The 12,603-nt window shown below is 46.6% G+C and overlaps 1 protein-coding gene across 1 annotated transcript; it reads left to right on the forward strand.

Moving 5' to 3' along the window:
* Positions 1 to 5,638: 5,638 nt before the first annotated feature.
* LOC124267704 (proteoglycan 4-like) lies at positions 5,639 to 7,231 on the forward strand. Its single transcript, XM_046702687.1, has 2 exons — positions 5,639 to 5,733; positions 5,875 to 7,231. The coding sequence occupies exons 1-2, from the start codon at positions 5,639 to 5,641 to the stop codon at positions 7,229 to 7,231; spliced, it is 1,452 nt and encodes a 483-aa protein (XP_046558643.1).
* The last annotated feature ends 5,372 nt before the right edge of the window (positions 7,232 to 12,603 follow it).

A 12,603-nucleotide genomic window follows, 5' to 3' on the forward strand; every position in this document is an offset into this window, starting at 1 on the left:
GTATGTATGTATGTATGTATGTATGTATGTATGTATGTATGTATGTATGTATGTATGTATGTATGTATGTATGTATGTATGTATGTATGTATGTATGTATGTATGTATGTATGTATGTATGTATGTATGTATGTATGTATGTATGTATGTATGTATGTATGTATGTATGTATGTATGTATGTATGTATGTATGTATGTATGTATGTATGTATGTATGTATGTATGTATGTATGTATGTATGTATGTATGTATGTATGTATGTATGTATGTATGTATGTATGTATGTATGTATGTATGTATGTATGTATGTATGTATGTATGTATGTATGTATGTATGTATGTATGTATGTATGTATGTATGTATGTATGTATGTATGTATGTATGTATGTATGTATGTATGTATGTATGTATGTATGAATGTATGAATGTAGACCGCCGCCATATAGCTGGAATATTGCCGAGTGCGGCGTAAAACTAAACTAACTTATCCGTTAGTCTCTCAGTCGTGTGTCAGCGTCACCCAAAACAACTAAACACTGACGTGTGTTAGTCTTGCTATGTTTAGCTAGTTTAACCCTCGGTCCTTAGTCTCACTCTAGTCCTTTAGATCGGCTCTGTTTAGCTAGTCCAACCCTTGGTCCATAGTCTAGCTAAATTCCTAAACTGTGATACATACAATATTGTATATATACTCTCGAAAAAGTAGTGGATCATCAAATCAAATGTTAATAGCAAGTGAGTGTTAACGAGTTTTAACACCCAATACAAGAACGCCAAGGTCTGTACAACTTGTACAATGCATCATTAGCAACTACAGGGGCGAAGGACTATGAATAATACAAGTGTCGAATAAACTCTGATTTGCACTTGATTCCTTCATTATCCAGTATTATCATGTAACAACATCTGATTTACGCTGTGAGAGACGTGTCGGTACAGATCCTCGTGCTGTTGTCGTGTATACATTGGTAGCAACAACCACGATCCATGGACGGGATTAGCATGCCAGCCTGACTTACTGCAACACAAGAATGACATTGCAACACCTGTCGACAGGGAAGACAGGAAGTCAGCTTCGTTGCCATAAGCCTTTTATCAACAGAGATCAAGACTATTTCATACTTTCCGCCTACAAGCAACTCATCAAGAAATAGATTTTTCAAATCGCCACACTTATAATTTAATCCCTTTCAATTGGCCTCTTCATCGTGTACAGATTTGGAGTGATCGTAGATTAACTATACTACCCAACATTCGTTAAAGACCACACCGTTCATTGACAACTGAGAAGTATAGCGTCTCATACTGTACAGTGTGATGGATGTGTCGGCTCGCGTCTCACATACTGTACAGTGTGATGGATGTGTCGGCTCGCGTCTCACAAACTGTACAGTGTGATGGATGTGTCGGCTCGCGTCTCACATACTGTACAGTGTGATGGATGTGTCGGCTCGCGTCTCACATACTGTACAGTGTGATGGATGTGTCGGCTCGCGTCTCACATACTGTACAGTGTGATGGATGTGTCGGCTCGCGTCTCACATACTGTACAGTGTGATGGATGTGTCGGCTCGCGTCTCACATACTGTACAGTGTGATGGATGTGTAGGCTCGCGTCTCACATACTGTACAGTGATGGTGATGGATGTGTCGATGTCGGCTCGCGTCTCACATACTGTACAGTGTGATGGATGTGTCGGCTCGCGTCTCACATACTGTACAGTGTGATGGATGTGTCGGCTCGCGTCTCACATACTGTACAGTGTGATGGTTGTGTAGGCTCGCGTCTCACATACTGTACAGTGTGATGGATGTCGGCTCGCGTCTCACATACTGTACAGTGTGATGGATGTGTCGGCTCGCGTCTCACATACTGTACAGTGTGATGGATGTGTCGGCTCGCGTCTCACAAACTGTACAGTGTGATGGATGTGTAGGCTCGCGTCTCACATACTGTACAGTGTGATGGATGTGTCGGCTCGCGTCTCACATACTGTACAGTGTGATGGATGTGTCGGCTCGCGTCTCACATACTGTACAGTGTGATGGATGTGTCGGCTCGCGTCTCACATACTGTACAGTGTGATGGATGTGTCGGCTCGCGTCTCACATACTGTACAGTGTGATGGATGTGTCGGCTCGCGTCTCACATACTGTACAGTGTGATGGATGTGTCGGCTCGCGTCTCACATACCGTGTACAGTGTGATGGATGTGTCGGCTCGCGTCTCACATGAGTGTACAGTGTGATGGATGTGTCGGCTCGCGTCTCACATACTGTACAGTGTGATGGATGTGTAGGCTCGCGTCTCACATACTGTACAGTGTGATGGATGTGTCGGCTCGCGTCTCACATACTGTACAGTGTGATGGATGTGTCGGCTCGCGTCTCACATACTGTACAGTGTGATGGATGTGTCGGCTCGCGTCGTCCGGGAGGAAGATGTGGTAGTGAAGGAGGGTGTGAACTGAGATGTGGTAGTGGAGGAGGAGGGTGTGAACTGAAATGTGGTAGTGGAGGAGGGTGTGAACTGAGATGTGGTAGTGGACGTGCAGTGGAGGGTGTGAACTGAGATGTGGTAGTGGAGGAGGGTGTGAACTGAGATGTGGTAGTGGAAGGAGGATGTGGATGTGAACTGAGATGTGTAGTAGTGAACTGGAGGTAGTGTGAACTGAGGTAGAGAATGAGTGGGGGAGTTGCAGTAGGAAATGATTGAGTTATGATCAGAGGGAGGCGCTGGTATTGAAGTGAGGTAGGGAGAGAAGGAGGTGTGGTAGGAGGGTGGGCATGGTATGGTGGTGGTGGTGTGGGGTGTGAGGTGGGTCTGAGATGTGGGTGTGTGTTGACGTGTACTGAGAACGTGAACACTTAGGTGCACCCCACCCGCTTACTTTGCCGATCGCTACGCTACCATTGCAGTCAATCGATTAGAACTTAGTGTAAATATGATCACGGATGATTGGCTATCGATCACCACTGAGACCTATCGATTGATCCATCTGATTTTCATCTTTAATCCTCACAAAGACACGAGGGCCTCTGTACACTGGGTACTGCATAGATTGCGGCACAGCTTTGAGTGTGAGAGTTGTGTGATTATGGAAGTCTGGCACTCTGATAACAGTGTTCACCAGTAGACGATATCATGTGTCTGTAGATCTACTACTAAAGTCTATTTCCTTTACACCCACACACATTGTCAATGTATTCATTAACGCTTATGGCCAGCTTAACTCATCATTTGCAATCACCCCCTGCACAAATCATCTCCGCTCGAATTTATGTTCACATCTATCTAAATTGTAGCTGAACAGTTCTGAGCTTAACTATGAATAACGAATAACGCAACCCTTAATTAAAAGTTAATATACTTAAAACCAAGGCCAATGGAGCTCAGTATATGAAAGTGACTAAATGTTATCTGTTGATGAAAATGGGCACAAGTAGCTGCAGTGATTTCATCACCTATCCGGTCTTCATCAACCCATGTTTGTCGTAAGAGGCGACTAACAGGATTGGTTGGTCAGGCTCGCTGACTTGGTTGATGCATGTCATCGTATCCCAATTGCGAACGATGCTCATGCTGATGATCACTGGATTGTCTGGTCCAGACTCGATTATTTCCATACCGCCGCCATATAGCTGGAATATTGCTGAGTGCGGCATTAAAAATCAGTCGATCAATCATCACATATCCCAGACTACATGGACAAACTCCTACTGCCATCCATGTTGAAATCTGTAGAGTAGGGCGTCCTGCCTTCACCACTGTTTAAAGATTGGCTGCAGAATTCCGGACGGAAAGAGAGACCTCCGAAGATGATCCGAGGTCAGGGAGTTCTTCAACAACAACCATAAAGGAAACTATTGAAAACTACATGTTACAGTACAACCAGAAGTTATTGAGAATTTAAAGATTGTACATTTTTTTATATTTTTTCACTCATTACTCACGTATTAATGTGAATATTAGCAGAACATAACTCCAGATTCAAAGACAGGTGAACAGCTAGTATTTTGTCAAGTCACCATGGGCAGCAATGCAGGCTTCAATGCGGCGGGGCATACTACTGATCAAAGAAGTTAGAAAGTCGTGGTTCATGCTGTCCCAATATCGGACCACCTCTTCTTTCATTTCAGCAATATTTGTCAGATTTTTCTTATTGACACTTTCCTTCATAAGTCCCCAAACATTTTCTATTGGATTTAGGTCAGGGCTATAAATGGCCAATCTAATAATGTCATATTTTGGGTCCGAAATCAGGCCTGTGAATGCTTTGAACGATGTTTTGGGTCGTTGTCCTGCTGGAAAATCCAAAAATGTCCATAGAACACGTGAGCAGATGGAAGTAAATGTCCCTCGAGAATATCTGTGTACCGCTCAGTGTTAATCATATATGACATCATATATCATATGAAGTTGTTATCCATAAAGTGTCATACTTTCTTATCACCTGGTACAGTTGAACAAGGGTCTGGTTATGTCATCAAAAGCCTGGCCACCTCGTGCACCCTGTATAAATTTTATGTTAAAATTGAAATCCATTTAAGGATAAGATCACTGTTTATTCTTGTTCGTGGCTCAATGTTGAGTATCATATCCGTCAACATGTTCTTAAAGGTGCTAGCGATTGATGAATGCTATTTAGGATTACAACCCCACAAAATTGCAAACAACGTACCTTTACTTCGTTGTCCTGCTGGAAAATCCAAAAATGTCCATAGAACACGTGAGCAGATGGAAGTAAATGTCCCTCGAGAATATCTGTGTACCGCTCAGTGTTAATATTCCCTTCAAATACACAGAGGGGCGTTGCCCCTAACACAGATATGCCACCCCACACGTTAAATTCCGAACTGTACTTTGGGCGCTGAAGGTTTTTCAGTTTGTTTGGTCCAGAATTTCAGCGTATTAGGAAACAGCCACACAGAACTTTCATCTGAGAAAATCACATTGTCCCAGTTAAAATTTCTATGCTGTAAGCACCAGTTCAACCTTCGCTCCTTTTGTTCAGGTTTCATGATCAGTGATGGCATTCCTCAACTTTTCTGCCAACCCATTGCATGCAGCTCAGTTCTAATTGTCTCCTTGCAGACAGCAGTTCCTCTATCAATCATATCCAGCCTTAAGTTTTCTAAACTCCTTCGTTTGGTTTCAGAAACAAGAATACCAAGCCGCCTCCTGTCACCGACAGTCAATTTTCTGGGCCTACCTGCGCTTTCCTGGTGTTCAATGCCATATCCATTTGCAATATTTTTCAAAAACACGATAAACAGTGGACAAAGGGATGCCTGTTCTACTTGAAATCACTTTAGCTGATCTGATGTCTTTGTTATAATACTCTAAAATCAACTTCCTCTTCTCTAAATCATCCATACTGAGGATCACTGAAAATGTCGTCTGCTAGCAAGTAAACAAAGGGGGATAATTCTTCACAAACTAATGAAAAAGGATTAACGGAGTTGTCTCTCTTGAATGAAACCAAGCACTTGATATCTGGTCAAGGTTGTTTATACTAGAAATCACATTAAACATATTCCTAAAATTCTCAATAATTTCTGGTCATACTATACAACTATATGTGACACGCCACATGTGATCACACGTCACAGAGCCAAAACAGCATTAAAGAGACTATGTCACAGTTACGGACATTCTGGAGAACTGTCTTGACATGCTGCAGGTTCCAGCACATTGTGTTCCGTCTCTTCCTTCAGAAGAAGGCAACATGGTTTGGTGAAGCTGCAAGGTGGCAGTTTCGGTTGTGTCAGATCATCATGTTAATCTGCTCCGAACCCTCACTTCAGCACCTTATCACGTTCACATTCACACCCTCACACCTTCACATCAGCAAAGACTAACAACCCTCCAGTCGCACACTCTCACACATCCAACACCCTCACATCCTCACACACGCAGAGCCTTCGCCATCCTCACTGCCCCACACCCGCAGAGCCTCCGCCATCCTCACACCCGCAGAGCCTCCGACATCCTCACACCCAAAGAGCCTCCGCCATCCTCAGACCCACAGAGCCTCCGCCATCATCACATCCGCAGAGCCTCCGATATCTCACATCCGCATCACATCCTCACACCCGCAGAACCTCCGCCATCCTCACTGCCTCACATCCGCAGAGCCTCCGCCATCCTCACACCCGCAGAGCCTCCGCCATCATCACACCCGCAGAGCCTCCGACATCTCACATCCGCATCACATCCTCACACCCGCAGAACCTCCGCCATCCTCACTGCCTCACACCCGCAGAGCCTCCGCCATCCTCACATCTCACACCCGCAGAGCCTCCGCCACATCATCCCAGAGCATCCTGCATCTCACATCGCATCACATCCTCACAGAGCAGAGCCGCCATCCTCACATCCTCACACCCAAAGAGCCTCCACCATCCCTCACACCCGCAGAGCCTCCGCCATCCTCACATCTCACACCCGCAGGGCCTCCGCCATCCTCACACCCGCAGGGCCTCCGCCATCCTCACATCCTCACACCCAAAGAGCCTCCGCCATCCTCACACCCGCAGAGCCTCCGCCATCCTCACATCCTCACACCTGCAGAGCCTCCGACATCCTCACACCCAAAGAGCATCCACCATCCTCACACCCGCAGAGCCGCCATCCGCACATCTCCACACCTGCAGGGCCTCCGCCATCCCTCACACCCGCAGAGCCTCCGCCATCACATCCTCACACCCAAAGAGCCTCCGCCATCCTCAGCCTCCGCCATCCTCACATCTCACACCCGCAGAGCCTCCGCCATCCTCACACCCAAAGAGCCTCCGCCATCCTCCGCCATCCACACACCAAGAGCCTCCGACATCCTGACATCCTGCAGAGCCTCCCGACATCTCACATCCGCATCACATCCTCACACCCGCAGAGCCTCCGCCATCCTCACTGCCTCCACCCGCAGAGCTCTCCGCACATCCCGCAGAGCCTCCGCCATCCCTCACACCCAAGAGCCTCCGCCATCCTCATCCCCAGAGCCTCCGCCATCCTCACACCCGCAGAGCCTCCGCCCCGCACATCCTCACATCCTCACACCTGCAGAGCCTCCGCGATCCTCACCCCCACAGCCTCAGCCTGATCCTCACACCCGCAGAGCCTCCCAGCATATCCAGCAACACCAGCATCCGACATCCCCGCCAATCACACCGAACTCTTCTATAATAACCTCTTTAAACGCGTCTATTAAACGTACATACAGCATATGAACGACACCCGGGCAGACATGCCTGCTCCTTGATTTGCTGCAAGGATAAACCAAAGAAAGCCATACATTGGATTCGATCTAACCCCACTCCTTCCAACTCCCAATCCAACACAAATGCAATTGCCCACTTACAAACAAACCCCAGTCACACGTAAACTCAAACATACGCACATCTGAGTCTCAACATCACTTGAATTGCTGCTGGTCTTTCCCCGACATTTGTGAGGCCCATACACAAATTACCACTCCATAAAATAAACGAAAGATTGTAAATTCGAAAGAAACTGTATGGTGGCCTGGACGTAACTCTTGTTGCCATGCGACAGTCGGGGGCACACCAGCTGAAAGGAACACGTTCGGTTTTGTGAAGGTCACAGCAACATATCAAATACCTTGTCTCCTGTGAGGAATTAAGACACAGCACGCCATCCATTACCACCCAAGGTCGGCTGTCACAGTGCGACCATGGCATCAAGCGGGAAGTGTTCATACAACATATTAAAGTGTGTTACAGAGTGATATTGATGTCCAATTTACAAACGATATGTACCTGATGTTGCGACAAGTCTCCCTGGGCTGTCCAACATTCACACCCGTCTAGTGTACAACAAGCAGTTTCATTCCACACTTGCAATGTCTAAATTGAATATCAACTGCTGCCAGGTAACCCGGAAACGCATGGTTATCTCTTACCCTTACAAAAGCATCATCACCCCTTACAGCGGGACAAGGTCGTGGTTACCGTGTACAGGTCGTGACATCATATATGATATGAAGTTCAATATAGAACAAACTTTATGGATAACAACTTCTTTTTATTCGTGAGTGCGACGTTTCGATACAGATTCTTGTACCGTTGTCAAGCATAATGGGACATGTTAGAGAGAATGGTGATGTCAGACCACTCTATTTGATGATTGGGGCTTGCTTTGATGTGGTCGGAAATGGCTGATTTGCTGTCGGAATTGGTAACAGAGGTCTGATGTTCTTTCACTCGGGTGTTGATGGGTCGGGAAGTTTCGCCTGTGTAGCTCTGCCCACAGTCACAGTTTATTTTGTAGATGACACATTTTGGGTTGTTGTTCTTTACGGTGGCGGGTTTTCTTCCATTGGCATGGAGAATGTTGTTAATGTTGGAGGACGCGGAGAAGGTGGTATCTATGCCAGCTTGATCTTTCAGGAGGCGGCTGATTTGATGTGACGGTTTGCCAATGTAGGGGATGGATATCTTGATGGGGGCTAAATCTTGTTTGGGTCTTTTGGTAGGGGGTGACAGGGTGGCAGCGATGGTTCTGTTGACTATTTGGGATGGAAAGTGGTTGCGTTCTACGAAGACTTTCTTGAGGTGTTCGATTTCATCTTGTAGTTTAGTTGAGCAGATGTTCTTGGCCCTTCTGGTTAGTGTGGAGATGATGCCGGTCTTAACTTTAGGTGGATGATTGGAGTTGTAGTGGATATACTGATCCGTATGGGTGGGTTTTCTGTATACAGTGGTCTGGAGTTGGTTGCTGGAGGTGCGGGACACAACAGTTCTACCCACTGGGGTGTGATGAAGTTGTTATCCATAAAGTGTCATACTTTCTTATCACCTGGTACTGTTGAACAAGGGTCTGGTCATCTCATCAAGTTGATCAAAGGCCTGGCCACCTCGTGCACCCTGTATAAATTTTATGTTAAAATTGAAATCCATTTTAAGGATAAGATCACTGTTTATTCTTGTTCGTGGCTCAATGTTGAGTATCATATCCGTCAACATGTTCTTAAAGGTGCTAGCGATTGATGATTGCTATTTTGGATTACAACCCCACAAAATTGCAAACAACCTTCTACTTTGTAAACATGGTAAAGCTTGGCGGTTGTTCTTGACCTACAGAATTCGGTCCTTCTGCAAGCACGGCGTCTGTGTCATCTGCTGGTATGTGTTGAACCATGTGTAAAGTTTCCATGCTTGCTGAAGCGACCGTAAAATACACCGACAATAACGTCTGTACGAGCCGTCTACGCGTTAAACTTGCTGTGGTTGGTACTTTCTATATGCTGTGCTGTCTGCTCCATGTATACTTGCTGTAAAAGGTGAGCGACCTACTAGGAGTACTAACAGTGTGGTGTACTCGGTATACTTGATGCGAGATGTACTCGGTGTACTTCCTGCCTTGTGTTTCGGTCTACTTCCTGACTGGTGTACTCGGTGTACTTGCTGTGTGGTGTACTCAGTTCGCTTGCTGTGTAGTTTATTCGGTGTACTTGCTGTGTAGTGTACTCGGTGTACTTCCTGACTGGTGTACTCGGTGTACTTGCTGTGTGGTGTACTCAGTTCGCTTGCTGTGTAGTTTATTCGGTGTACTTGTTGTGTAGTGTACTCGGTGTACTTCCTGACTGGTGTACTCGGTGTACTTGCTGTACAGTGTACTCGGTGTACTTGCTGTGTGATGTACTCAGTTCGCTTGCTGTGTAGTCTGTTCGGTGTACTTGCTGTGTAGTGTACTCGGTGTACTTGCTGTGTAGTGTACTCGGTGTACTTGCTGAGTAGTGTACTCGGTGTACTTGCTGTGTGGTGTACTCAGTTCGCCTGCTGTGTGGTGTACTCAGTTCGCTTGCTGTGTAGTCTATTCGGTGTACTTGCTGTGTAGTGTACTCGGTGTACTTCCTGACTGGTGTACTCGGTGTACTTGCTGTATAGTGTACTCGGTGTACTTGCTGTGTGATGTACTCAGTTCGCTTGCTGTGTAGTCTATTAGGTGTACTTGCTGTGTACTGTACTCGGTGTACTTGCTGTGTAGTGTACTCGGTGTACTTGCTGTGTAGTGTACTCGGTCTACTTGCTGTGTGGTGTACTCGGTCTACTTCCTGTATGGTGTACTCGGTGTACTTGCTGTGTAGTGTACTCGATGTACTTCCTGTGTGGTGTACTCGGTCTACTTCCTGCCTGTGTACTCGGTGTACTTGCTGTGTAGTGTACTCGGTGTACTTCCTGTATGGTGTACTCGGTGTACTTGCTGTGTAGTGTACTCGGTGTACTTGCTGTGTGGTGTACTCGGTCTACTTCCTGCCTGTGTACTCGGTGTACTTGCTGTGTAGTGTACTCGGTGTACTTCCTGTATGGTGTACTCGGTGTACTTGCTGTGTAGTGTACTCGATGTACTTCCTGTGTGGTGTACTCGGTCTTCTTCCTGCCTGTGTACTCGGTGTACTTGCTGTGTTGTGTACTCGGAGTACTTGCTGTGTAGTGTACTCGGTGTACTTGCTGTGTGGTGTACTCAGTTCGCTTGCTGTGTAGTCTATTCGGTGTACTTGCTGTGTAGTGTACTCGGTGTACTTGCTGTGTGGTGTACTCAGCTCGCTTGCTGTGTAGTCTATTCGGTGTACTTGCTGTGTAGTGTACTCGATGTACTTCCTGTGTGGTGTACTCGGTCTACTTCCTGCCTGTGTACTCGGTGTACTTGCTGTGTAGTGTACTCGGTGTACTTCCTGTATGGTGTACTCGGTGTACTTGCTGTGTAGTGTACTCGATGTACTTCCTGTGTGGTGTACTCGGTCTTCTTCCTGCCTGTGTACTCGGTGTACTTGCTGTGTTGTGTACTCGGAGTACTTGCTGTGTAGTGTACTCGGTGTACTTGCTGTGTAGTGTACTCAGTTCGCTTGCTGTGTAGTCTATTCGGTGTACTTGCTGTGTAGTGTACTCGGTGTACTTGCTGTGTGGTGTACTCAGCTCGCTTGCTGTGTAGTCTATTCGGTGTACTTGCTGTGTAGTGTACTCGATGTACTTCCTGTGTGGTGTACTCGGTCTACTTCCTGCCTGTGTACTCGGTGTACTTGCTGTGTAGTGTACTCGGTGTACTTCCTGTATGGTGTACTCGGTGTACTTGCTGTGTGGTGTACTCAGCTCGCTGGCTGTGTAGTCTATTCGGTGTACTTGCTGTGTAGTGTACTCGGTGTACTTCCTGTGTGGTGTACTCGGTCTACTTCCTGCCTGTGTACTCGGTGTACTTGCTGTGTAGTGTACTCGATGTACTTCCTGTGTGGTGTACTCGGTCTACTTCCTGCCTGTGTACTCGGTGTACTTGCTGTGTAGTGTATTCGATGTACTTCCTGTGTGGTGTACTCGGTCTACTTCCTGCCTGTGTACTCGGTGTACTTGCTGTGTAGTGTACTCGATGTACTTGCTGTGTGATGTACTCAGTTCGCTTGCTGTGTAGTCTATTCGGTGTACTTGCTGTGTAGTGTACTCGGTGTACTTCCTGTATGGTGTACTCGTTGTACTTGCTGTGTGATGTACTCAGTTCGCTTGCTGTGTAGTCTATTCGGTGTACTTGCTGTGTAGTGTACTCGGTGTACTTCCTGTATGGTGTACTCGATGTACTTGCTGTGTGATGTACTCAGTTCGCTTGCTGTGTAGTCTATTCGATTGTCCTTGCTGGTGTACCGGTGTACTTTGCATGGTGTACTCGGTACTTGCTGTGTAGTGTACTCGTGTCGGTGTATGGTGTACCGGTACTTGCTGTGTAGTGTATTATCGGTGTATTTCCTGTATGGTGTACTCGGTGTACTTGCTGTGTAGTGTACTCGGTGTACTTCCTGTATGGTGTACTCGGTGTACTTGCTGTGTAGTGTACTCGGTGTACTTCCTGTGTGGTGTACTCGGTCTACTTGCTGTGTAGTTTATTCGGTGTACTTGCTGTGTAGTGTACTCGGTGTACTTGCTGTGTGGTGTACTCGGTCTACTTGCTGTGTAGTCTATTCGGTGTACTTGCTGTGTAGTCTATTCGGTGTACTTCCTGTATGGTGTACTCGCTGTACTTCCTGTGTGGTGTACTCAGTTCGCTTGCTGTGTGGTGTACTCAGTTCGCTTGCTGTGTGGTGTACTCAGTTCGCTTGCTGTGTAGTGTACTCAGTTCGCTTGCTGTGTACTCTATTCGGTGTACTTGCTGTGTAGTCTATTCGGTGTACTTCCTGTATTGTGTACTCAGTTCGTTTGCTGTGTAGTGTACTCGGTGTACTTCCTGTATGGTGTACTCGGTGTACTTGCTGTGTAGTTTACTCGGTGTACTTCCTGTATGGTGTACTCGGTGTACTTGCTGTGTAGTGTACTCGGTGTACTTCCTGTGTGGTGTACTCGGTCTACTTGCTGTGTAGTCTGTTCGGTGTACTTGCTGTGTGGTGTACTCGCGGTCTACTTGCTGTGTAGTCTATTCGGTGTACTTGCTGTGTAGTCTATTCGGTGTACTTCCTGTATGGTGTACTCGCTGTACTTCCTGTGTAGTGTACTCAGTTCGCTTGCTGTGTGGTGTACTCAGTTCGCTTGCTGTGTAGTGTACTCGGTGTACTTCCTGTATGGTGTACTCGGTGTACTTGCTGTGTAGTGTACTCGGTGTA

This window comes from Haliotis rubra, unplaced genomic scaffold (assembly GCF_003918875.1).
Source record: "Haliotis rubra isolate DU_JTF1 unplaced genomic scaffold, ASM391887v1 Scf133, whole genome shotgun sequence".
Lineage (NCBI taxonomy): Eukaryota > Metazoa > Mollusca > Gastropoda > Lepetellida > Haliotidae > Haliotis > Haliotis rubra.